The sequence below is a fragment of the Agelaius tricolor genome, unplaced genomic scaffold (assembly GCF_023055355.1).
Source record: "Agelaius tricolor isolate 1412-34295 unplaced genomic scaffold, bAgeTri1.0.p SCAF_24, whole genome shotgun sequence".
Lineage (NCBI taxonomy): Eukaryota > Metazoa > Chordata > Aves > Passeriformes > Icteridae > Agelaius > Agelaius tricolor.
In genome coordinates, this window is record NW_027269284.1 from 3,886,593 (window position 1) to 3,912,104 (window position 25,512).

General features: G+C 50.4%; 1 protein-coding gene across 1 annotated transcript; it reads right to left on the reverse strand.

The window, feature by feature from the left end:
* Window positions 1-1,872: 1,872 nt before the first annotated feature.
* ATOH8 (atonal bHLH transcription factor 8) lies at window positions 1,873-25,186 on the reverse strand. The gene is made up of 3 exons (XM_071447321.1): window positions 24,435-25,186; window positions 10,162-10,353; window positions 1,873-2,242 (listed from the first exon to the last, which is right to left on the reverse strand). Exons 1-3 carry the CDS (start codon window positions 24,864-24,866, stop codon window positions 2,237-2,239), a joined length of 630 nt encoding a protein of 209 aa, XP_071303422.1. The 5' UTR covers window positions 24,867-25,186; the 3' UTR covers window positions 1,873-2,236.
* Window positions 25,187-25,512: the final 326 nt, after the last annotated feature.

The following is a 25,512-nucleotide window of genomic DNA, read 5'->3' on the forward strand; positions in this document are numbered from 1 at the left end:
GAAAAAAAAGGGTAAATAAAGCCTATCAGCAGTATTGTATCGTTGACTCTCCCTGCAGACCTTGCTTTGCTGATAATTATTAACTCAAACTGAGAGCCATTGCAGAACTCATAACTAAAATATGATGGTACTTCTCAAATCAAAAATGCTCAGGGAATGCTTCACTCTGTTTAAAGAAAGAAATGCCCACAGGGTTTCCTGTGTGTACCAGGACAACCTGGGGTATGTCCCCATTGCTCTTGCTCAAAACCCAGAAGGGAGAATTGCAGCATGGCCATGGCAAAACCTACTATTCTCCCTTTAGGTCATCTTGTGAAGTTGTTTTGTTTTGTTCTTTTTTTTTGTCCCCTACTGCCTTCCATCTCCCTTTTTCTCACTGTTTTCTCTGGCTGGGCCACGCACACCAGGTCCAGTTGCTTGCTGCTTCTTGAAAGCAAATGCACTTTAAACCCAGTCCTTTGACATGAGTGCAAACAGCCCTGGAGCATTTCCCACAGTCAGTGAGCTCAGCCCCTCTCCCCATTATAAGCTAAAAAGCTGGCTTTAATGTATATAATAAAAGACATCGTTAAAAACTGCGCTTTAATAAAGAAATACAAATGACAATCTAAAAATGTATTTTATTGGGCTGCTAATAATGACCAGCAGTGAGAGTGGAGGGGGGAGCAATATAATGAGCTCCTGGGAGGGGGTTTGGACACAGCTGTCCCACGTGCCCCAGCAATGTGGTAGAAGACATCTCGAGCCCACTGGGAGCCAGGGGACCTGGCACTGAGCAGCCTGGCACCCCAGACTCAGGTTTGGCACAGCAGCTCCCCAGCTCAGGGCTCCCCAGCCCATTGCTCAGCTTGGGAAATAAGCAGGCAGGCACAGAGGAGTTCAAGTTTTGTATATTCATGTCAGTAAAACAGAGACTATTCCCTCCCTTGCCCAGTGCCTCCTGCCTGCCCACTCCCCTCACCCGCCCCAGGGCCTGGCGGGGCTGGGCCAGACCCCACTGGCCTAAGTCAGATACACGGGAACCCGATTCACACTGAGTGCCAGGACGTGAATCTGGCCTCACAAATAACATTTCCCCTTGAGATTAACAAAACATGTTAATCTTCTTGGTTTGGAAACTCATATTTTTTTACTTGAACACAGAGCTCCGTCCCTCCATCATTAGCAGATGTCCTGCACACGAACTGCATTACCTATAAAGTCTGCTTACTCCAAGCAAATGTTTCTCCATCTCTTCTCTTTTTTTTTAACTTCAATTTGAAGTGAAAGGTACAGTATAGGATTCAAATGCTTTTGCATTACACGGGTTTCTGACCACTTGAAAAACCCCTTGGAAAAAATGACTTCACAAACCTGAAACACTGGCTGAATCATTTTGCTGCACTTCTTTCTGCCTGGCTGAACTTTCTTATGAATTCTTTTTGGTTTTTTTTTTCTCTCTCTCTCTTTGCTTTACATGGCATTTGCTTTTGCTTGTTTAATTTTATTTCTTTATTAAAAAAAAATAAATTCATAGCTCCTGTTTCAGCTCTCACTTTGTGTCAGTACTTTTACCCTGTGGATGTGTCACAGAGGCAGGAACATCAGGAAATTGCCCAAAAGGCAGAACTACAGAGTAGCTCAAAGGAAGAAGCAAACCTGAACGCCACAGCATGGTTTGGTGTTGTCCCAGCTCTTGCCCACACCAAATGCTGGCTCCAGGGCTGCAGGCAGGGAAGTGCAGGCTGCAGAGTAAGAGGTAACTCACAGAAGGGTACAGAAATTGGGCTTTGTCACCGACAGCTGGCTGGCCTGCTTGCCACGATCTGAATGGCTCCTCTGACTTTTCTTTGGCTCAAAGATTTAACATTAAGGCAAAAATAAGACACGGTGTAGAAGCTCCATCAAATCTTTGGCACAACAGCAACAACAACAACAACAAAAAATTACTGTACACATGAGCTGAGAGGGTAACATTTCCCAGTTAAGCAAAGGGAAAAGTGCTAAATAAATTGCACGTACGAAAAGGTGGCTGGCTTAACAACAATAAGAAGCATCCCTGTCCTTTTGTTTTTCCTTTTCTTTTCCTTTTTTCCTTTCTGTTCCAGAGATTAAGAAAGTTCCTTGGCCAATCGTCATCTCCAATAGGGGTTTCTGCAAAAAAGCTGCTTTCAGTCTTCATCTGGATCGTGCAACCTTTGCCAAGACCAGATGTAACTCTGGCTGGAAGCTCTTCTGAATCCTCCCTCCCTGGTTGTTACTCCTGGAAAGAGAAAGATGCACCATGAGATCAGTGAACACGTGGTGTCCCTCGCACGGACCGTCGCTGACGCACACGGGACCATCCTTGGGGACTGCTGGCCGTGGAGCTGCGATTTTTAAGAGCTGGGCTCACAGTGGAACCATCTGTAGGTGCCACAATGGAGGCCAGAGCCTGCACAGAGGAGAGGGAGTGGCAGAAAGGAAGAGGAAGGCTTGGGGAAGAAAAACAACGCAGTAATTTGGTGTTGGGTCCAACTCCTACTGAAAAAAAAAAATTAGAAGTGATGGCAAATACCTGCTATTTTCACTTCAGGAGCTGATCTCAGAAAGCAAAGGAGTGGCAACTAGATGGGTTTAAGCAGGAGATGGGCTTTCCTTCCACATTTTAGTTGTTGTATTGAGTTTTCTGCAGGCATGGCTGCTCAGTCTGTGGGACTGCAACTTGTCCCATGTGCCTGTGCATCCCCTGTGAGTCACAGCTGTGGCAGATTACTTGGGAAATTACACTGGGCTACAGAATATTATGGCCAGGTCCGTAGGAAAATGGTCAACTCCAAACCATGGCAGCTTTAGACGAGGAAATCTCATCTAAACCCCCTTCAGCATTAAAATAAGCCCCACAAATATCCCACAAACAATGGTTAACATAGTTCAAAACAGAAGAAAATCCTCAGGGCCTGAGGATTTCATGAGATCACATCCCCATTGTCCAAACTGCCTTCATCACGTGGGCCCTAAATCCTCTTTTAAATAACTTAGGAATTAGAAACTTGGAAATGAGATCACATTTAGCTAGGGCTACCAGTGTTTCTTGCTTTTTGCCAGTGGATTTAAGAACCTTTCAGGGCGCAGTACAGCTTCTGAAAGTCCTTTGGACATAGTCACCAATTGCCTGAACAGGTCAGCCATATTTCTGTCAGTCTTAACAAGGTCAAACTCCTTAAAGCCTGGCCTGAAAAACTTTTTTCCCCAGTCTTTTTGTTTCTATACTGCCTCTCCTTTTCCATCACTGCATATTGTAACATCAGGGTATAAAGTACTAGTAACCTACTGGTGTTTATTTGATTTATGGCTATCATTAGGGCAGCTGCTGTGAGATCAACAATTACAGCTGATCATCCATGACAGGCTAAGGGACAGGGGAACCTAAAATCTTCCTTTCACCCCCTCCTGTCAAGTGCAGACCCAGGGAAGGTCAGGACTGCCCCAGGACCATCAAGGTTTCTCTTGAAAAGAATATTCCACTAAAAGCACCCAGGTCATCCTCCATGCAATAAATGCTGGCGCCTGCTGGACCCCAGATTCCTGGAGTTGTCTCTGGACAATCCTACCTAGTGCTGCTCAGAGAAGATGTAGGAACTTGCTCTAATTCAAGGCTTTATTTGGGATTTTGAATAAATGAGGTTCAGGTGGGAGAATGACAAACAGCCTTATGTATTGCCAATGTTTCTGTTGGGACCCTTCAACAATAGGTAATATATATTAATAACCTGTAATAGAAAAGTAGGTTGTTTAATTTATCCCACATTTACCTATGGAAAGAAAATGTAAACGAAGGGAAGCAATGACTGCTGTCATTAATATTAAAAGACAGCAGAGAGATCAAAAGCATTTGTGGGTTTGGGGAAGCAGGATGGCTTTAGGAAGAGGAGTCTCAGGGCCAGGTCTCTGCTCTGAAGTCTCTATAACTGCAGAAGATCAACCATGGGGGGACAAGAGGGAATATGCACAAACCAGGCCAGAGCATTTGTGCTGTACCTTCCAGACACAGGAAATGGGAAGGGGAATGGAGAGATGCCCCTGCAACACGATGGAGATGCTCAGCGCACCTCACTGGCACCACTTGATGGGTCCCCAGGCATTGCCCAATGCTTGGCCATGGGTTATGTTTGGTGGGAAGAGGCTTTTATTTCCCCCTCCACCCTTTTTCACTCAGCCAGGAGCTCTGAAGACAGATTTATGAGCCTGGGTCTGCTTTAAACTAATAACATCAGAACTCCCATGGCTCTTGAATTTGACAACTGGCCCAATGACCTTGGTGAGTTTGCAGCATCCCGGAGCATTTCAATCTCTATAAATCAAAGCACTTCTGGAATTGAGTCAGCCTTTGTTCCAGGGCTTCTCCTGTCTCTTCTACTCACATCTTCCTTTTGCTGCAGTTACCCAATATCTGCGGGGTGGATCTCACCCCATTCTTGGCAACACCCTTGCTACAGAGGGGATGGACCTTCTGCTGGGATCCTGCTCCCACCAAGGGAGCAAATCCCTGGTCCCACCCCTGTGCTGTGACTGCTGACATGACTGCTCCAACACCCTTTAAAGCAAAGGGGCTGTGATGCAACAGGGGAGTACCACATCACATCCTTTTGTAAGGAAAAGCTTCTGGCCCTGCTCTTTGGGGGCTGATGCAGGGTGTGCAGTGCCCTTGGGGATGCCCTTGGGGTACCTGCTGCTGCCTCCCTGCCCAGAGTTGGGTGATCTTGCTCATGAGCTCATCACAAGCCTTAGCACCCATGCCCCACCTGCAATCCTTGTTTTGGGCTGCAGGACATAAAAGGCACAAGTGATAAAGTGATTAAACAAATTAATCTCACTACCCTCTCACTGCCTTGTTTGTAACCAGGTCCCTGGGTGGGTAATCCTTCAGCCAGCATGCAGCAGGGCTAACTCATGGCTGGGCACACCCAGTCCCCTCTGCGCCCCCAGGGATGCCGTCCCGTGGCAGATGGACAGAGGGACAGGCAGCTCAGGGCGGGCTGCTGCTCTCCTGTGGTCCAGCTCCTCCCTGGAGCCCGCGGAGCTGGCGGCCGTGGGGATCAGACTGGCTGGCTGCCCGCTCGCGCCGGCAAGTCCTAGCAGGGAAATGAAGCTATTTTTAAAGAGGAACCTCTGCTAAGGCAAACTGCAGGGGAAAGGGAGGTCGAATCTCATTATGAGACACCCCCCCCCCTCCCTCCCTCCTCCCCACACAGGATGGGAAGCCACGAGGAAGAAATGCCATGCAGATCATCAAGGTTTTACTGTGCTGGCTCTGAATGGTTTTGATAATCAATATCAGATGATCAATAACAGCGAGACCCTGCAGCCAGGACCATCCGCACAAACCAGGGGGTGGGAGCTGTGGCTTTATCTCGGGGCTTTGTCAAAATAAATCACGAGTCATGATACAGTGTTATCAAAAAAATATGCTCCAAGCAAATGGTTTCAGTGCTGTACAAATCAAGTCTGCCACTACCATTTCTCTTTTATAATATAAACCCTCAACTTGTTCACTCCTGCAGGTAAATATGCCTGCAGAACGCCCTCCTTCTAATTTTTTCAGCAGGAATGAGTGTTACCTACAGCAGGGGCTTTGCTTTTAGCAAAATAGCAATAAGGGGGCATCAAGGCATGGCACAACACCACAATAACTATTTTATATAATGCAATAATTACATACATAATGTCAGTCCTTTTAGTGCAGCAGGCTGCAACAAACAGAGAAGCCTTTCATTCCATATATGTTTCTATATAATTTAATTATCTGGGAAAAGACATATATACAGCTTATTTTTAATTTTTAATTCCTTGCGTCTGTGCTCATCCACACACACACACAGGCACAAAAACAAGAAACTAAATTCCAGCCGAAAACTTTTATTGAGCTCCAACAGCTCGCCTGTTATTCATAACCCAGTTTCCTCTCTCACAAAGAGACCTTTCGCATGGTTTTGGTTTTTTTTTTTTTTTTTTAATGTGTGTGTTTCTTTTTTTTTTTTCTTCTTTTTTTTTTTTTCCCCCCCTTCTGCCTCGCTAACAGCTGCTCGCAGTGTTGTATCCTGAGTGATGATGAGGTTCTGAAAGTGTTTTTTTGGAACAGATGGCCAGGAGAGAGCTGGGGAATGTGCCAGCAGCGAGCTGGGGAATGCGCCAAGTCCTGCAGTGACTGAGTACTCCGGGTTCCAGCTCGCGTGCCTTTCCCCTGCCCTCTGCCCCAAGTGGCGCCAGCAGGACTTCCCAGCTCGCGCTCCGAACATCTGGAGTCTGCGACTGCCAGAAGAGCCGCGACGGGGGGAGGATGAAGCAGAGAGAGAGAGGAGAGAGAGAAAAAAAAATCCCTCACCCATCCCTCCCTGCTCCGGCTGAGCTCCCATGGCCGCGGCGATGCTGCTGCCTAGCACGGGGGCTGATCCCGAGGGGAAGGGAAGGAGAAGGAGCCTTGCCATGGGTGTTTGGGGTTTTGGGTGCTGGGTGTGCTGTGCAGGGTGTTGGTCCGTGGCTGGATCCTGCTCTGTGTGCACTGAGTGACTGTGGTTGTGAATAAAGTTCTGCCCCACAGCTTTCGGGTCAGATCCTGTGGGGCTGTGATGCACACACAGCTCTGCAGCCTACAAATTCCAGGGAGAGCCCCCAGCCATGCACCCTACAACCTTATCCTGACCCTGAGCTGCTTTCCTGCAGGGCACCAGAATTCAGCCCTGGGGGGGAAAAGCTGGAAAGAAGAGATTCGGGGACCAGCAAGCTGGACCCCAAACACCACAGAATCCCTGTGAGGCTTTCAGATAACCCCTGGCCACTGAGCATCCTGTGCCATGCAGAAACGGGGTACTTTGGGGGTAAGGAAAACTTGGACTTCCCTTTCTCTTGCTGCTGCTGCTGCCTTTCCTTTCTCTGGGCTGCTGGAGAATGCTCCTGGCTGGAGCTGAAGGCAATTCCCCCCCTTTTTCCAGGATATCAGTGTGGCCCCTGCAGGACTTGGGGCTCTGCTGAGGGTGTTGCAACCCAGATCTCCAACGTGGTGCAACTCTTGGGTGCATGGTTAAGGACAAGGCTTAGTGCAGATCATTTATAACCAAGCAAGAGGCAGCTTTAAAGAATGAAAACTATCATCAGAATTCACCACCACCCGCCCCCCCCAAAGTCAGCTTTTTTCTTCTTTTTTAAGAAAAGGCATCTGAAGCTTCCTTTGTTGCTTATAAATGAGATCTCCCATCACCAAACACCCTCAGTCAAGTCTCAATCGCAAGAACTAAAATCACCTTATAACTGTAGTTAAGACAGAGAAGGGGATTTTTTTTTCCTAATCAACTTTTGAAAGACTAAAGCCAACTTTTCTAATTAACAAAAATGGGAATAGAAAGGGGGGGGGGGGTAAAACCACTCAGTAAATTTCCTATTGCAACAGCAAAATATGAACAACAACCTAGCGTTAGGGACACAGGATAATTTGCCCCCAAAAACAAAGCAAAAGGCAACGCACAATCCAGCAAATGCAACATCTGGAGTCTCTGCCTGCCAAAACAAACTCCAACCAGCTACTTTTTTGTGCGAAAAGATCACGGTGCCACAGCACATTGCAACCAGAGAGCTGAGAGAGTGAGAGAGGCAGACACACAATAAAATGGAGATGACAGGAGATAAGGGTGTTGTGGACCCAACGTGCAGCTCAAGGAGCGCAGGTCTGTGCTCAGGATCGCTGGGATTTTTTTAAAGAGAGAATATAAAGGGAAACTCAAAAAAACCAGTAACAAAATAACAACCACCCCAAGGTCGATAATTCAGAGGAACTGCTCAGTGAGTAGTGGTTTCAGAGACCTGATTAAAACCACACAGAGCTCACAAAAACGTGCCGATCTCAACATGAATGAGGGCGCGGCGATTTTGGGCCAAGCCATTGTATCCTCATCCAGCCGCCTGTGTGAGACCCCCCAGGAGAGACATCCCTTCTCACCACCTGACACCCAGAGCTTGGATCAGCTGCACAGCCACCCCAGATCTGTAATCTCCCTCTGACAACAGCCTTTTCCTCCCCTGTGCTCACGATTTGCTTGGCTCAAGGAGAAAGGGAGACGTGCAAGATGAGTCCTCCCAACCCAGGCTTTGCATCCCTGCTCCCGTCTACGGGGATTTACCGGAGTTACTCAGTGGTACCTGATGGTTTTGGCTTCATCAGCAGCTGGATGTGCTCTTGCCATCACCTGAGCAAATACTGCTGGAAATAAAACTGTACTTGTCATCCTTAAGGGAATCTGTGTGCTCCGGGGTTGCCCTAAACTGGCAGCAGAACTATAATTTCCAGCAAGAAATGCAAGGCAGAGCAGGGATTAAGACCCTGCCTCGGGTACCAAGCCCGGCTTTCTTTTCTGAGGGGGCTTTTGGAGAAAGTTTAGGGTGGATGTCCTTCAAGAATGTGGAGAAAAGGCAGATTTTCTCCTGGTGATGCTGTTTCTGTGGGTTGGTGGTGACTGGGAGGTGCCCTGGTAATGTTCCATTGTTCAGGCACTCTTGGTTGGCTTGGGGCTTTTCTCCACGCATCCACTCTGAAGGGAACCACTGTAAATGGAAGGCTCTTAAATCTTCATTTAGTTTTTAAATTAAGGATGGGCCCAGCTCTAACCCTCAGATGTAAACACCCTGGGATTTGGAGCCACTTAAAATCTGGCTCCTTGTTTCCTGTCTTTAAGCCTGCACTGGTTTACATATGCCAAGACAATGGGTCTCAGCCCACTGGGCACCCAAAGCCTGAAGAGCAGCCCCATGAAGGATGCTCATTCTCTTCTTTCCCTCCATTGTGACTTTGGGAGGGGACCCAAGACCTAACTAGCAATCTACTAAAGCCTCACAAAGGATGCTCATCCTCTTCTTGACATGGAGAGGGGCTCCAAGACCCAACCAGCAACCTGCTAAAGCCCCAAAAATTATGCTTTTCTCCTCCCCCATCTTAACTTGGAGAGGAGACCCAAGAACCAACTCTCACCTTGCCCCAGGGTTGGTGGCACTGCTTCAGTGTCCCTGGGTCACCGCTGCCTGTGGCACTACAGAGCCCAGAGTGAACCCCCAGTTTGGGGCTGTGCCCTGGAGCTCCCCCTCACCTCCCAGCCCCAGGCAGTGCTGTCAGCTGTGGGCATGTGGCGCTGTGTCTCTCTCTGCCTGGCACTGCTGCTCCGTGGGCATAAACACAGCCCCTGACAGCCAGAGGAAGCAACAGGGAGTGTGCTATTGTGTTTATTTATAAACTGAATTGCTGCAGGATGATTTGTTGGGCTAAAGAGGAGGAAAAGTGAGGAAACCTGCCCGAATCAGAGGCAGATCTTAACAACACCGGGGAAGGAGCCTGCTCCCCAGCTTAGCTGCCCATTCATCCATTAAAATCCTGCTGATTTATTATCCTGCCTGACAAGCAAGCTCAGAGAGCAGGGGGAAGTTCAATTCAAGTTTACAAAACTCTTTTTGTCATAAAAGCCTGAACAAAGACATCAATCACTCCTTTAATTCACCCATGTCACTCTCTGAGAGGAAAACTGGCAGAACGCTCTGCTTCTTCCTCCCGCCGCTTGACGATGATTTCACCTAATTGGTTCAGTGTTAAGTAACCTAAAGGAATGCAAGGCATAATTAGATTTAACGTTGTTTCCTCAAGATACCCACACGTCCTTCAGGTCATACATCTTACTAATGTGTTTATACATATAATGTCTCCATTAGCTACCTTTTTTTTTGTTGTTGGGTGATTTTTCTCAGAGATAAGTGTGAGATTAAACAAAACAGAAAACACAGGAGGGTGACAGTGTTTTACAGGCTCCCAAAGGCGACTCAAGGTTGGTTTGGTTTAACAAGTAACAGTCCCAAGATGACTCTTAATGGGATCAGCTCGTGTTGAAACACACGATGGGCGACTAACGAGGGGAAGAGCCCGGCGCAGAGGACGGGGAGGAGAGAAAAGCTTTTGATTAGGGAGGAATGTGGTTATTACAAGATCAGATGGATGGAGGAGAAAAACAGAGAGAGAGAAAGGCAAGGAATAAAAAATATCAGGCAAATTTCACAAGGTTCAGAAAAGAAGGAAACCACTTTGGATTTTTTTTTCAGTTTTTTTTTCCCTCCCTTTTGTAACTTTTACCATTTTTTAGGGGGTGAGTTGGGGGAGAGGCTGTAACATACCTTCCTTTTTTTAGATCTTCCTTCTGCTTGTAAGGTCCTAGTGCACTGCTCCACGCATTCAGAGAAGCTCATGTTACTGTGGTCAGCGCTGTAATCCAGGTCTGCTAGTCTGGCCAGGGAAAGGATATAGTTACAGGCTATTCTCAAGATGGCCAGTTTGGACAACTTTTGACCATAAGAATAGCAGGGAACCTAGAAAGGGCAACAGGGAAAAAGAAATAATTAAAAATTAGGCCAGATAAACAAAATATCTCGCTTGAAGCATGACAAAACAACTCTCAGTTATTTTCTTAGCAGTTTTAACACAAATAGAAACTCTAGTGATAAAATACCATATGGTCCCAACAGGTTTTTAAGAAGAACTCCCCTGCTGATCTCCATGGGGATGAAAGCAGCACGAAGCCTCTTGATTTCAGCAGGGCAGTTCTGCTTAAAATGTGATGGCAGGATACGGCCCAGGACATCTGCCTGCTGCTCAGGTCACTTCTTGGAGGCCCTGTTTCTTAGAAACCTGCATCCCCATGACTCCCAGTAACTTGTCTGGAGTAACTTACTCCCCACAATTAGCTCCCATGTCATCACAGGTCTTGCAGAATAGGGCAATAAGAAGGTATGAGCAGTCATATCACAGCCTGGTATTTTTGTGCTCAAACATCATCAATTGCGACTTTCAGCCCGTGCAAAAACATGGTGCTGTTGAGTAGCAGGACCTTGAGCAGGCAGTAATTTCTACCTGTTTAAACACTCCATCATGGTACCTCAGCCCACAAAAGAGACCAAAACAGAGCCTGTTTCAGGGAGCTGGGTGTATCTTATGCAATTTATTTCTTCACCCTTAAAGATTTCTAGTCTAATGTGAAACATTTGAACAATTCAAACTAAACTGAATGGGTCTCAACAACTGAGCAGTATGTGGTTCTTGCTGCAGAAGGGTGGGTTGCTTTTCAATCATCATCTAGCAAAACTCTACATCTAAACTTGATTTTAGGCATAAAACTTTAATATGTCCAGCTTTAAGAGAGGTCTTCTGAATTCGACAGGCTTGGGCACCCCATTTTCTAGTTTGCAAAATTGCTGAAGGTCACTCAGCCTTTAATGAGCAAGAGTCTCTTGCCTACAGGAAACTGAAGCTGTGCATTCATCTGAAATCCATCCGAGCCCCTCAGGTTGTCTGACCACCTGCCAAAGTCTTCACAGTCATCAATCACTGGAACACCTCAATGTTTCTCCACCACCTGCCTCCATGCCAGTCTCCATTCTCCACAGCCCTCTAGGGTGTCACACTCAGCTTAGGGCTGCAGATTTTTGTTTCCTCTTGCCGTGCTTGTGCCTCAGCTTCTCTCTCCTCCACAGGGACACAAAGATGGGATCACCCCTGGAATCCTCTCACTGACTTTACAGAGGGTAAAATGGGTCCAGCCCCTCCACAAACCCCCCAGCAGCCACACACAGATGCCAAAGGAGGAGCAGAACAGCTCAGGCATAGACAGGATTTCCCCAAGTGTTCTGTCAGGCTCCAGCTACCATCACCTCCTTCACTTCACCATCCCTGAATTTAGCAACCCATGATAGATCTTTTCTGCCCATGAACTTGCTCTGGTAAGCTGAACCAACCCTGTTGATTTTGAGGAATCACAATATCTTTTTGCAAAGCGTTCTCTCCAGTCTATGTAATTTTTTTTCTTTTTTTGCTTGTTTTGAACTTGGCTCCTACTGTCTTTCCTTGAGGTACTACAGTTCTGTATTAGAAGAGAAGACAACAGATATTTATTCACCTCCTGTGTGACATATGTTTTTTAGTTCACCATCATCTTTTCAGCCTCTTCTCCAAAAGAAAAAGATTAATCCCCCTCAGCAGACAGTTCTATGGAAGCCATCCCATATCTTTGAGGACCCTTGCTGCTCTTTCCTGAACCTTTCTTAGTCCCTTTGGAGACGAGATGATCAGAACAACACAAAGTGTTCATGCTGTGGGTGCATATATCTAACAGATGCTTATGTTCTCTGTTTTGTTTAATATTCCTTTCTTCCTAATTCCTGATTTGATTTGTGACTGCTCCCAGACACTGACCTGAGACTCTCCTTGAACCATCTAGAGAAACCCCAAGGTCTCCCTTCTCTGAAATAATGGTCAGTTCAGGGTCTATCACTTCATATGTGGACTCTGGTATGGGTTTTTCCATATGCATCACTCCACTTTATCTGTGTGGTATTTATTTCTTCTGCCATATGATTACCTCATCACTCAGAGTCATGAACTTCAGCACAGTTCACACAGCCACAATTTCAGGGAGTGGAACCTGACATTCCCTGTTTAAAGCAGAGCTAAGCTCAGAGTCAGATCCTGGTTTGTCCATCCATGATGTCCCTCCCTGCAGGAACTGGCCCTGTTTCCCTACCCACCATTGCCTGCCTCTACACTGATCACTGATCCACACTCCCAGCCAAGCTGCTTGGTTTCTTCTTCCTAGGGAAAACCTCTGCCATGGTGCTTATGGAAATCCAAACTGATTGCCTGGCTCACCCTAACCCAAGAGCACAAGGGTTTTACTGCTGTTGATCCTATGGGCCATGTCTTGTACAACACATAGAATTCTTTAGGCTGGAAAACACCCCCAAGGACATGGACTCCAACCATTAACCCAGCACGGCCAAGGCCACCACTAGACCCTGTCCCCAAGCCCCACACCCACACATTTTCTGGGCACTTCCAGGGATGCTGACTCTGCCACCTCCCTGGGCAGCCTGTTCCAATGATTGACCACACTTTTAGTGAAGGTATTTTTCTAACACCCAATCTAAACCTCCCCTGGCACAACTTGAGGACATTTCCTCTTGTGCTATCACTTGTTACCTGCAAGAAGAGACCGAATCCCACCTGGCTGCCCCCTCCTGTCATGAGTTGGGCAGAGCCAGAAGGTCCCCCCAAGCCTCTTTTTCTCAGGCTGTGGCCCCCAGCTCCCTCAGCTGCTGCTCATCAGACTTGTGCTCCAGACCCTTCCCCAGCTCTGTGCCCTTCTCTGGACATGCTGCAGCCCCTTAATGTCCTTGTCAAGAGAGACCCAAAACTGAACACAGGATTGGAGCTGTGATGTGGCTGAGGTGCCTCTCCAGAAACCAGCCATAAAACTTCAAATGGCCTTTTTTTCATAAGCACCATCTACTACTGATTCCCCTAAAAATACAAGGAATCAGAGAATAGCTTGGGCTGGGAGAGACCTTTGAAGGTCCCCTAGTCCAAACTCCCCCTGCAATCAGCAGGGACATCGCAGAGATTCTGTTTAAGAGCCCCTTTTTATCTGACAAAACCTCTCTCTAAATCCCTGCCTTCACTTTTTTTTTTTGCCAGCATTATGCTCCCAGCAATGCCCCTGCCCTCAGTACCTGGTCCCCAGATGCAATGAGCTGAGTTATTTTGAAAGCAAGAGCTCCAGGCAGCAGAAACACCCAAGGCTCTTTGGACGCCAACGCAAGGAAAGCGGCAGAGACCCCAGATCAAACGGCATCAGGGAAGAACAAAGCAAGATGGAAACTAAAATGGAAGGATTCTGTGAAATGTGGGAGTAATTTCAGAATTAGAGCAAGAGGGAAGTTAAATTGAGTGGAAGGAAAATAGACCATGAAATCCTTGAGGCTGATGCACAGACGCTGTCCAGTTACAACACGAGCAGGCAGGCTAATGTCTCCTTTCCTCATCTGTTTTGCTCTTTCTTTTGTGTTTTGGGATTTTTCTTTTTCTTAAGGAAACAAAAAGAAACAAAACAAAACCCAAACTATTTTGTAGGACGTGTTTGCTACAAAAGGCAAGGAAGATTTCAGTGCTAACACAGCTGACAAAACCCTCATCTGGGATTACACAGCACTTTTCCCACACTACTGCAGCAGAGTCCAAACTGGAGCTGCCCGGAATGCCCATGGGAAGAGGTTCACCTTGAGGTGTTCAGATACTCCTGTGATGGGTGCAGGGCACCAACATTAAGAGATAAGAGGTTTTTTTGCTATGGTAACAGTGTTAGAAAAACTATTTCATAGGAACCCTCCCTGTCTTGGCTCAGCTCCTGCCATTTTAATGTTTCCTTTTGAATTAAACATGGGAAATTAGGAGAGGAATGAGCCACTTAGTTCAAATCCAGAGCCAAAACTTCCCCAAGTGTGTCTGTGTGTAACTTTGGTATTACCTCTTCTTTAACACAAAGTCTACAGGAAAGAGGGGACAGATTTGTACAAACTGCAGTAAAGGGTGTCAGTGGCACACCTGGATGCCAAGAAATCTTCAAAGTCCAACTTAAAACAGAGAGAGAGTGTTTTAGAGGTGGGAAAAACACCTGAGGCTGGTGTGGCCCTGCAGGTGTAACCCTCCCAGCTCCCACAGAGCCTCCACACAGGTCTTTGGCAGGCAGTAACGTGAGCAGGTATCTGTCATGCTCCTGGCAAGGACCAAACCCTTTCCTTCTTGCTCCTCATGCCTGAACTGAACAGACTTCAGTGCTTTAATGGGGCAGCTGTGAGCTGAGCAGGTCCATCCAGAGCCAGGGGGAACCAGGCTCGAATTCCTGGGCAGTTAATGAAAATATTTCCCTTATCTGACCTCACTGGTCTCTGCTGAGCAGCAGCACAGCTCACCATCTTGCCTGCAAAATTTGCAGTGATTATTAAAAGGAATTAGGAAGGAACTGCAACTGATATTTCACACCAGTCCTGAGGAATGCAGCTGTCTGCTAGAAAGGCAAGGACACCAGCACCATCCTCAGCTTTGGGACATCAGCACAGAGTGAGCTGGGACCACAGGAACCAGAGCTCCAGCCAGAGGATGTTTGTTAGTTGTGTCTGCAAAGGGCTCTGCGGAGTCTCATGGGTCTTATCAGTGATCCCCAGGCTGGCAGGAGTTGAAGCAAGGCAAGATGAATGCTCCTGGGACATATTCCTGTGCAGAAGAGCCCTTCTTTGGCAGGAAAATAGAAAGGGATGTGACCTAACAGGTCTGTTCTATCCTTGACGTCTCAGACTCAGGGGCAGCGCCCTTGGAAAACCAGAGATGCTCCTTTGAAGTCCGTGGGAAGTCTGCTGTGCTCTTGACCTGCAGCCAGCCCTCCTGAGGGGGGCAGAGATCCACTGCAGCTCCCCAGAGCATCACTGTCACCCACCAAAGCCGTGGGCTGAGAGCTGGTTCTGACATGGCACAGGAGAGGAGGCTGCAGGAGGAGTTTGGGGAAAGCTGGAGATGGGTGAAAGGGCACAGCTGTCACCCTGCCATGTGAGGGTACAGAGTGTGCTCACTGTGATGGCAACACCAGGAGCATCCTGTGCACTTTGGGAGCATTAAGCTCCTCACACCATTGAGCTTCTGTCTTTATAAAATAGGTACCATTTCCATAAACACCCTCTGGACCTGTGCAGATAACATCTGTGAAACCAAGTCTGCTTTTACACTGTGTGAAAATGCTGGGGTAAAGAAGGGTGTTGAGTGCTGGGGGTCCAGGTGTCTCTGTTACTGTGCTCCAAATGTGATTTGCCAGTACAGACATGCACAGATCCTCTCCACAGAAGGTCACACAGGGCAGAATTGGGCCCCACAGGCCCAGCAGGGAAGATGGGACAGCTCTAAGGCAGTGTAGAGCTCTAAGGCACTGCTCTAAGGCAGAGTTTGAGATGCAGCACAAGCCAAGCCCTCCTGACAGCTAGTTCCTCAAGATGCCATAATAAGCTGCTGAATCTACCTGTCTGCTAATTCATCTGGTTTATTTTTTATGCTTGGAGTTAAAACACATCAGGGCCCCTCTCCTTGCCCCCCTCCCCCAGGAAAACATTTGGCTGCCTCTCCCTGCATCCCAACACGCAGCCCAGCGGCGCTGCCTCATTGTTTGTGCTGAGCTTCCTGCCAAAAACATTTCCAGAGGTTCATATAAATGTCCAGTACTTAACAGTTCTGGCTGTTGCACATCCCTTTCTAGCCCAGGGTGAGTCAGACACTTCCTGGGGCTAAGGCACCTTGGGGGAACAGTGGCAGGGTGGGGCAGGGGACTGACAGTGTCCCTGGCTTGTCAGCCCTGACAGGGGAAGCCCCTCTTGCATGATCTCAAACTATCTCCAGGCTGGCATCTGTAGAGCTGCTGTGGATGTGTGAATGCTCATCCCTGAAAGGATGTCTCATCCCAAGGCCAAGCTGGATGTGATTTTGAATAACCTGGGCTAGTGGAAGGGCCCCTGCCCACAGCAGTGGGGTTGGAATTGGATGATCCTTAAGGTCCCTTCCAACCTAAACCCTTCTGTGATTCCATGAGTAAGATCCTTAACAAGCTGAAGGCCTTGACCAGATCATTGCCTCTATTCAAGATATGTTACATTGTAGGGTGTTTTTGGGAAGGGTTTGGAGCCAGCCTTTTTCTCTTCCCGCCCAGATCTGGGGGTGAAGTGAACACAAATGTGTCCTTTTGCTGCTTGCAGGACCCATCTGATGACTTGGTTCAGGTTCACCAGCAAGGTGACTCGGCCTCCCTACCTTGCTCTCAACAGCTGCAGGCCCTGAGTCCTTCTAATATTCCAGGTGGGACAAAGATGACTTACACAGCTGTAGGATGGAAAAGCCTGCAAGTATTCCTGGGACATCCTTTCACAGTCCTATCAGATCCCTTCAGAGCTGATTCCCAAATATCCCTCCTGAAGCACAGCAGCAACCAGGACCCACCCATGGCTCCTCTGTGCCACTGGTGCTCACTACCCTGACCTGGACCTTTGGGGCAGCACCCTTGGGTTTGAACCCAGCCAGATCTGAGGCCATCTGTGGATATATGGCATGGCTCTCAGGGAACTGCTGCTGGAAAAGGGCCCCAAAGAATCACAGAATAGTTTGAGTTGAAAAGGACCTTTAAAGGTCATCTAGTCCAACCCCCTGCAGTGTGCAGGGAGATCTTTAACTAGATCAGGTTGCTCAGAGACCTGTCTAGCCTGACCTTGAATGTTTTTAGGGATGGGATATGTATCACCTCTCTGGGCAACCTGTGCCAGTGTTTTACAAGCCTTATTGAAAAAACCTTCTTCCTTATATCTAGTCTAAATCTACCCTCTTTTAGTTTAAAACCATTATGCCATGTCCTATGACAATAGGATGTACTAAACAGTTTGTTCTCATTTTTCTTATAGTCCTCCTTTAAGGGGAAGGGGTGAGGGGGCTAAAGAAACTCCCAGAACCTTCTGTTCTCCAGGCTGAACAATCCCAACTTTCTCAGCCATTCACTTGATCAACCTGGTGGCCTCCTCTGTGCTTGCTCCAACAGATCCACATCTTTCCTGCCCTGAGGATTCCAGAGCTGGATGCAGCACTGCAGGTGGAGCCTCACAGAGCAGAGCAGAGGGGAAGAGTCACCTCCCCTGACCATCTGTGGTGTGACAGTGTCAGATGTTCCACAGAGCTCTACTCCAGCCAGCAATGGGCAGCTACTCCACGCCATGGGTCTTTGAGAGGTTTTTGTTTTCTCTGCCCCCAAATGCAGTGGCAGAAAGGGGCAGCCCTTGCTAGCAATGCAATCCCAGCAGTTTGAAAGCAAGCCTCACCCCTGCCTCACCACGGGGAGCAGAGTGCTCAGCCCAGGCCCAAACCCAGCTGGAAAATGCCAACAAGAACAAAAGCAGCACCGCTCAGGCAGGAGCCCCAGTCCTGACTGAGGTGCCTTTGCCTCTTGGGTGGGTCCAGGCTGTCAAACAACCCAGCTCCTGGTTCCCTCCCAGCTCCTGGCTCCCCCATCACTCACATTACAAAAACATGAGTTCACTCCTTGGAGCGAATGAATTGGCTTCCTCCAAACAAAACCTAGGTGTGGTGCTGGGTGAGTTCACCCCAGGAATCCCTTCCAAATGGCAGTCTGGTTAATGCTGCCCCAGGCCTGGCTCTGCTCCCTTTTGGACAGTTGTCCTGAACTTCCCACAGAGGTTTTGCACCCCCAAAGCCTCCTGCACGTCCTCAGGGCACACAGCACACATCCTCAGTATCATGCCTGAAAAATATCACATTGCTGGTTCTTTGAACCACTCCCCAAAATAGTAACTAGACAGACAATTCCTGGGATTATCAGAGGAGAAATCCCAGGGCTACTGGGCACAGAAAATCTCCTCTGAAAGGGGCTGCCTTCCAGCACTACAGTAGGGAAACACTTTTTTGAGTGGAAGTTTAGTAGTGGCCATCTGCATCTCTGAAGTCCAATGGATCCAAAACCCCTGGTAAATACAAGAGCAAGCTCCACTGGAGATAATGGCATTAACTCAGCTTGGACTTGGTGACTCTTCAGTCACCAGCCACTGCTGGACACCATGAGATTTTCCCCTCCCTTGCTGTCACTGCTGAGCCCCAGGAGCTGTGATCATGAGCCTGTGGCAGCTGCAGAGGAGCACAGGCTCCCACAGCACACACATGGCTCTGTCTGCATCCCTGCATGGCACAGGGGACAGTGCAAACGAGGACCAGGATGGGATATATCACCTGGGGAATACACATGGCACTGACCAAAGGAGATGCAGGCTGGGAACAAAGAGCCTGGGGAGCTCTGCTGCAAGGTACTGAAAAGTGTCCCACCTCCCTACTGCAGCCCAGAAAGGAATTTGACAGTGGATTAAGGCAGGGAGCAGAGGCTGGAGTCAAAGCTTGATGGAGAAAAGCAGACTCTTTTCTCCAATTTCAGTGGGAGCCATAAGAAAACACAGAGGTTAACTCAGGGTGGCTGCAGCAGGCAGAGCAAACACCTCCCAACAGGAGCAGGATTTGTAGCAAAGGATAAAATCAGCTAGACAGCAGCCAAGGGAGCAAAAAAGCCCTGTTCTTGGTGACACACAGCCATTGTTTTCAGGATTTTTGTCCTTTTGTTTGGTTTCTCCCTTATTTTCTTTCCTCCTGTGCTGCTTCAGGCCAGTATTTTGTCATCTTCTTTAGCTGTTAAACCACAGGGCTGCCCCAGTCTGGGCTCCAAATATCCATCAGTGTCACTTGGGACTGGCAGCAGCCATGGAGATGCTCTGGTTAACACTGGGCTGTTCAGTGACAACACACAGCAGTGGCACTGCACACTGTGTCTGGAAGATGCTCCTGCTCTCCTGAAGTCCAACTGCATCTCTCCAACAGCCAAACCTTCCTGCCCAGCCTTCAGGCCCCGAGAGCTCAATGGGTGGTTTGTCTACAGGAGCTGGGTTTTAAAGCATCCTAGGGGTTCCTGCTGGTAGGATCACAGAGGGATGAATCACTGGGAATAGGGCTGGGAGATGTCAGCAGGTGACCAAGGATAGCTCTCAGCCTCCCCACCACACAGAAAGGACATGTCACCAACACTGGTCACATGCAGGGTCCCGCCTGCAGAGGTGACAAACCACAGCCACCCTTGGGATGACACACAGAGAGGGTGAGCACGGAATGATGCATCCACAGAGCAGCCTCAGCCTCTGCTGGCTTGTGGCTCAAGCCACAGCTCCTGCCTCCATTTACTGCCTGGTTTGTCCCCTCAAATCCCTGCAGACAGTTTGTCCCCACAGCCACAAAATCTCCTCCTGTAGCCTTGAGGCTTCTGCTCCTGATGTCCCACCATGCTCCCAACGGGAAGGAGCAGGGTCTTTTCTGCACTGATTTAACAGCAAGCCACAGCAGCCATGTGCATGCCAGTGGCACAAAGTGAAAGGATACTAGTGTGTGTGTGTGTGTGGGGAAAAGCCTCCATTCCAGCAGCTAAAAAGCCCTATAAAACCCTAAAGTATCTCCAGAACCCACACGAGTGCAGAGAGTGAGGCTGTCAGCTGCTGAGGCAGAGAATGTCCTGGCAACGTGGTGGTGAAAAGATTTAGGAAAACACCAGTGCACTTCAAGGGAAGATAAATGTCTGTGGACACATTCGCTGCCGGCACAGGCTGCAGCTCACTGTGGCTCGATGCATCACTTTCTGCAGGAGGAGCTGGACAGCAGTGCTCCAGAGACAAACCAGATGTGCAAGCCCAGGCAGGCTGCAGATCAGGAAGGCTGCTGTGGTTGTCTCCATCCATCCAGGGAGAGTTTGCTGCCACCTTAGGGTCTGTCAGCACAGCTGAGGAGCTCGATCCCAGCTCCTGGGAGTGCAACAGACTGGTTTGCTTGGCTGTCCATGCAGTCTCATGGTGAAGAGCACAATTCTCTTCTGGCTAAGGCTTCTAGCAGAAAACCTGGTGGCTAAGGCCATACTGCAATAAAAGTTACAATGGTTCAGTTTCACAGATGGGACTTGCTGGAGGATGAGTCTCCTGCTGCCAATAGAAATTTGCAGACAAAAAAGACAGAATTGCACTGCATGGAGAACAGTTGCTTTGAAGGTAGGCAATGTTGTTGTCACATCTTGTCTCCTCGAGACAGTGGCACCACTCCATGAATTTGAACACCCACCAGCAAAAGGATGGGTAGAGGTCTTCACATGGAGGACAAGGTGACCCCAGGTCCTTGTGACCTCAGTGCTGTCTCTGTCTGCATCAGAGATGTTTGGCTTCACTGACCACCCACGATGGGAGGTAGAGGAAGATGAAAAAGATGGAAGTGACAACCCCCCATGTCACATGTGGAGGGTCCTGCAGCAGCCAGGGCAGTGCAAGAACTCACTGACCAGCACCTGCCAGGGCATTTGAGGGCAGGAGAGCAGTGCTCCAGATAGGAGCTTCCCAGTCACAGGGACAGGAGCAGTCCCCAGAAGGGGACATGAGAAAAGCAGCAGCAGAGGGACAGCCAAGTACAGCAGAAGTATCTCACCACCTCAAAGTGCTTCAGAGCAGGTCAGTGTTTTCCAAGGAGAACTACACTGTTAGCCTCAGGAGCTTGCTGTCAGTGGAAGGATCACTTGGAAAAAGGATACTTGGGGGACTAAGGGGTAGAAATCTCTTCCAGACTTAATAGCTGAAGACCACAAGTACCAAGACCAGGGGGAAGAAGCTCTTTCTCAGGAGCATCTGCTCTTCAGTCCAGCTTCAGTGCTATGGGCGTATGGCAAAGGCAGCAGCTCAGTTCAGAGAGGGAGAGAAATCCTCGTTCCTGGTGGCTGTGACACCAAGGGGTGAACACAATGGCAAGGACATGTCTCTCCCAACAGCAGGCAGCTTCCCAGATCTGGCAGCTGCCCGCCTACCTCCCACCTCTGACGGGGCCCTGGCCTCTGAGGCAAGCTGGGGACAGCTCAGTCCTCAGGGACACAGCTGGGTTAGCCTCTCCTTGAGCAAAACAACTGTGTTTGGCTCTTCCTCCACCGAGAACTGGGAGAAAAAAAAAAAACTCACAGCCCTTCCTGCCATCTGGAGAGTCAGCCAGCACAAGCCAAAACATGTGTGCCATATGCAGGCAGCTGTGGAGCGCCGGGACGCCGCCGTCAGCCCATCTGTCCGCTGTGCTTGCTGTGTGCCAGGCGCCTGCCCTCGGGTGGGCTGCTGAGACAGGGAGAGTGTCCTGCAGAGAGGCATGACTTCCCTTTCCTGCTCCACCTCCTCCTCAGCAAGCAGGGATGGGCTCCCTGCAGCGTGGCCGTGGTGGGTCTGATCCTGCAGGCAATGGGGTTTTACCTCACGTGTGCCAGTGAGGATGGGTGTCTCCACTCGTGCATCCAGCAGGGACAGGGATGACACCACCTGTGGGTGTTGGGTACCAGAGGCTGAGGAAGGCTCCTGCTTCCAGCAGCTCCACTCGCAGCACCTGACCCCCAGGCAAAGGAGCGTGGGGCCAGGGTGGGCTGTGTGCAAGCACGGCGCAATCCCCTGCTCCTCACCGCCTGTCTGCAGGGACGGATCAGTTTCAGTGCCTCAGGAAAAGCCTCCCAGCTGCTTAAGAGCCTGATATGTGATGACAAGGAGGGGACGGAGGGCTCACCAAGGAACAAGAGGGGAGGCCTGCAGCAGACAGCACACAGGGATTGCCTCTCTCAAGGGGCTGAAGGCCCTTGGTATGCCCTGGGAAGCTGGTGCTGCCCTGAGAAAGCTTCCCTGCTGCGTGTACCTCCACCAGGGCATCTCCATAGCCCTGCTGCCCACCTGCTGGCCAAGGTGTGACAGAAAGGAACCTCCTGTCTCCTGATCTGAGCAGCACCCCAGAAACCCGTCTGCCGTGAGGGCTGCGGATGCCGTGAGTGCCAAGGCAGCGCCGTGCGTGTGTGCAATGAAGCTGGCTGTCACCTGATGTCACCGACGGCACCAGGCGTGCCGCTGGCAGCCCAACAAGAAATGAATACAAATGTCATCCAATGATGGTCGGGACAGCCAGCCCACCCCTCAGCAAATTGCTAGGAAAACCTCGTGGCAAACATTTCCCAGAGAATGATTTCTTTCTCTCTGCAGATTGAGCACAGCTCTGCCAGTTTGCTCCTGTGCTGACCCTAGAGACCGGCTTTCACGGGAGGAGGGGACAGCAGCTTGTTCTCCAGGCTCTTTGGGCTCCCAGCTGAGTCCATGGCTGAAGTGATTTATAGAGACAGGGCCAAGGCCAGGAATCTGAGGCTTTTCAAGAGTTGCCCATTTCCCAAAAGAGTGCGGCTTTAATTTGTTGCCTGCCCGACTTGTGCTTGAGGCTCAGCCTAGAACAAGATTGCCAGTGATTTGGGAAATCAGTGCTACTTCCCCTTGCGGTTTTGGTGGTGTAGATGTCTGTCCATGGAGAATCAGACTGACACTTCCAGGCGTGTTACACACAGTCACCAAACAACCGAAATATGGAAGCAGCTCACAGAAACAAAATATATCAAGTCTGGAGTTTGCACAGACAAGGGGTGGCCTCTCAGCACTGGGGTACAGCACCCAGCACACACTGGATTACTGGGATTATAAAAGGAGCAGTGAGATCCCACCACTGCACAGTGATCAAAAATGCTCTAAGTTTAGTTGTTCACCAGCAATTCTCTCCTGACACACAGCCCTGGTCTCAGCCCCTGAAATCTGTTTGTCAAAGTAGATGATGGGAAAGGATTAACTCTTGGGGTGCAGCTACCCAGGACACAGCAGTCATTGAGAACTCCAGGCAGCATGCTGAAGATAGGAACAAGCAGATTTCCTCTCAGCAGGAGAGAGGATTGAGTCCTAAAGTGAGCACACTTGGGGAATGGCTCAGATTAGTAATGTCCAGAAGATGATAGGGAAAAGCCTGCGTGTGTGAGCTGCCCTGCAAGCAGAGCACGCTGCTCCCACCAGGCTGGAGGGACCATCCTGGGAGAGGTGATGCTTAACACCTCTCACAGTCAGCCTCATCTGCAACTTACCACACTCTGAGTGAGCCCTGTGCATCTCCTCCTTCCTGCACACCGGGAACAGTCCCATCAACATTTAACAGAAAGGCAGCACAGCTGGGCTTGCACAATGTGACAGCACATCTTTGTCTATCACTGCACTCTACACAGTGCCTACATGCAGAGAAGGCTGAGTACAGGGGCCAGGGCACTGATTTATCCTCGTGCAAAAGATACAAGAGCCTTGTGGTTTCTATGCATCTCTTCTTATCCTGGGGAGGTAATGGAAGGATTTTGACCAAAACCCTTCATTTACCTTTCAAAAGTGCCACCCTGACACTGTGAACATATCCTTTACAGACAACCATGAGGATTTTCAAGTCCTCTCAGCAAGAAAGCCCAGCACCAGACACACTTCAAACACACACGACAGTAAGAAACATGGGAAGCTAACTGGCAGAGGACCTCAGCTCAGCTTGGCTATCCCTAGCACACAGGGCACAGAGAACATTTCACAGGCTGCTCCAGGGGCTCTCAGGGATCAGGCACCCTGCACTAAAGTCGACAGGAGCACGGTGCTGTCCAAATTCCCGGTGATCCCTTTGGGGGAGCTCACCGAGCTGGACAGCTGGCAAGTACACGTGCTTTAGCTACAGGAGCATCACCCCAGCTCCCAGCTTGACCAAGTGCCTCTCTACACGCTCTGCTCTCCCTCGGAGGGATTTATCGGGTTTGCTTTATTTTTCGCTCTCTACACCACTCTCCCTCCGGGAGAGGAAAAAAAAAAGTCCAAAACTTTCTAACTGCAAGCAAATTAAAAGCCCTTATTTTTTATCTTGAGTGTTAGCACAGTTCTAGGGTTGGTACTTCCAGGCATTTTGAACCGACTTCCCCTCCTGTCAGGCGGCCACTCTGCTCCTGCCCTTCACTTCCCCTGGCCCCGGGGCAGCGCGGGCGCTCCCCGCACACCCCGCGGGGTCCCGGCGGGCAGAGCCCGGGCCGGGCTGGCGGAGCGCTGCCCGGAGCGCCCCGCCGGCACTGCGGGGCCGGGCGGAGCGGTGCCCGGGCGGCGGCAGGTACCTGCTTGCGCAGCGCCTCGAAGGCGGCGCTGATGGTGTGGACGCGGGTCCTCTCCCGGGCGTTGGCCAGCAGCCGCCGCGTCTGCTGCAGCGCTTTGATCTCGGGCGAGACGCCGGACGCCTCGCCCGGCCGCGGGCGCGGGGAAGCGGCGGGCGGCGGCGGCGGGGCGGCGGGGAAGGCGCTGTTGGCGGCGGCGGCGGCGGGGCCGAGCGCGGCGCTGCGCGGCTCCCAGGCGGGCGGCGGGGCGGCGGCGGCGGCGGGGGGCGGCGCGGGGGGGGCGCGGAGCCCGGTCCGCCGCCCGCTCAGCACTTTGAGCTCCACGCGGAAACTTTTGCAGCCGCCGTGCTTGCGCCGCAGCCGCCGCAGCCCCCCGAGCTCGGCGGGGCACAGGCGCGGCCAGGGCTCGCCCTCGGCCAGCGGCGCGCTCCGCATGGCGCGGGGCGCTGCGCGGCGAAGCTCAGCCGCGGCCGCTCCGCCGCTGCTGCTGCTGCTGCTGCTGCGCCGCTCCCGATGCTGCCGCTGCTGCCGCCGCCCCGCTGCCGCCCATCTGCGCCCGCCCGGCCGCGGCGGGCAGCGGAGCCCCGGCTCCGTCCGTCCGTGCTCCGAGCCGTGCGCCCGGCCGCAGCTCCGCGCAGCTCCCCGCAGCCCGCCTGCCTCCCGCCGCCGGCAGCCGGCCGCCGCGCAGATGAGCGGCTTTAAAGAAACAGGAAGGCTGGCCTTTTTTTTTTTTTTTTTTTTTTTTTTTTCTTCCCAAAACAGCTGTGCTGCCAATCTCCTTTGTTCATCCCCCCCTACCCCCCCCTTTCCCTTCCCTCTCCTCCCACCCCACTCCCACTTTCTTCTTTAATCTCGCTCTTCCATGCGATGGAAGAGAAATCCTGCCCCCCGGAGACTCGCCGCGACCCACCGTGTGCGCTTCTCCCCCAGCCCCCTGCTTTGCTTCCCCAGGGAAATCTGGGATTTGCTTTGGTTTCCAACCCGCTTCATTCCGCTTCTCCTCCCTTATCACTGGTTTTCCGCATCAAAACCCTCATCTGCGAGGCATGGGGTGCCTGACTTCACGTCGCCTTCCTGAATG

Coding starts and splice junctions, on each gene's coding strand:
- ATOH8 (XM_071447321.1), bottom strand. CDS start 24,866: ATGCGGAGCGCGCCGCTGGCCGAGGGCGAGCCCTGGCCGCGCCTGTGC. Junction 10,354..24,434: donor TCGAGGCGCTGCGCAAGCAG/GTACCTGCCGCC, acceptor TGCCCTTTCTAG/GTTCCCTGCTATTCTTATGG.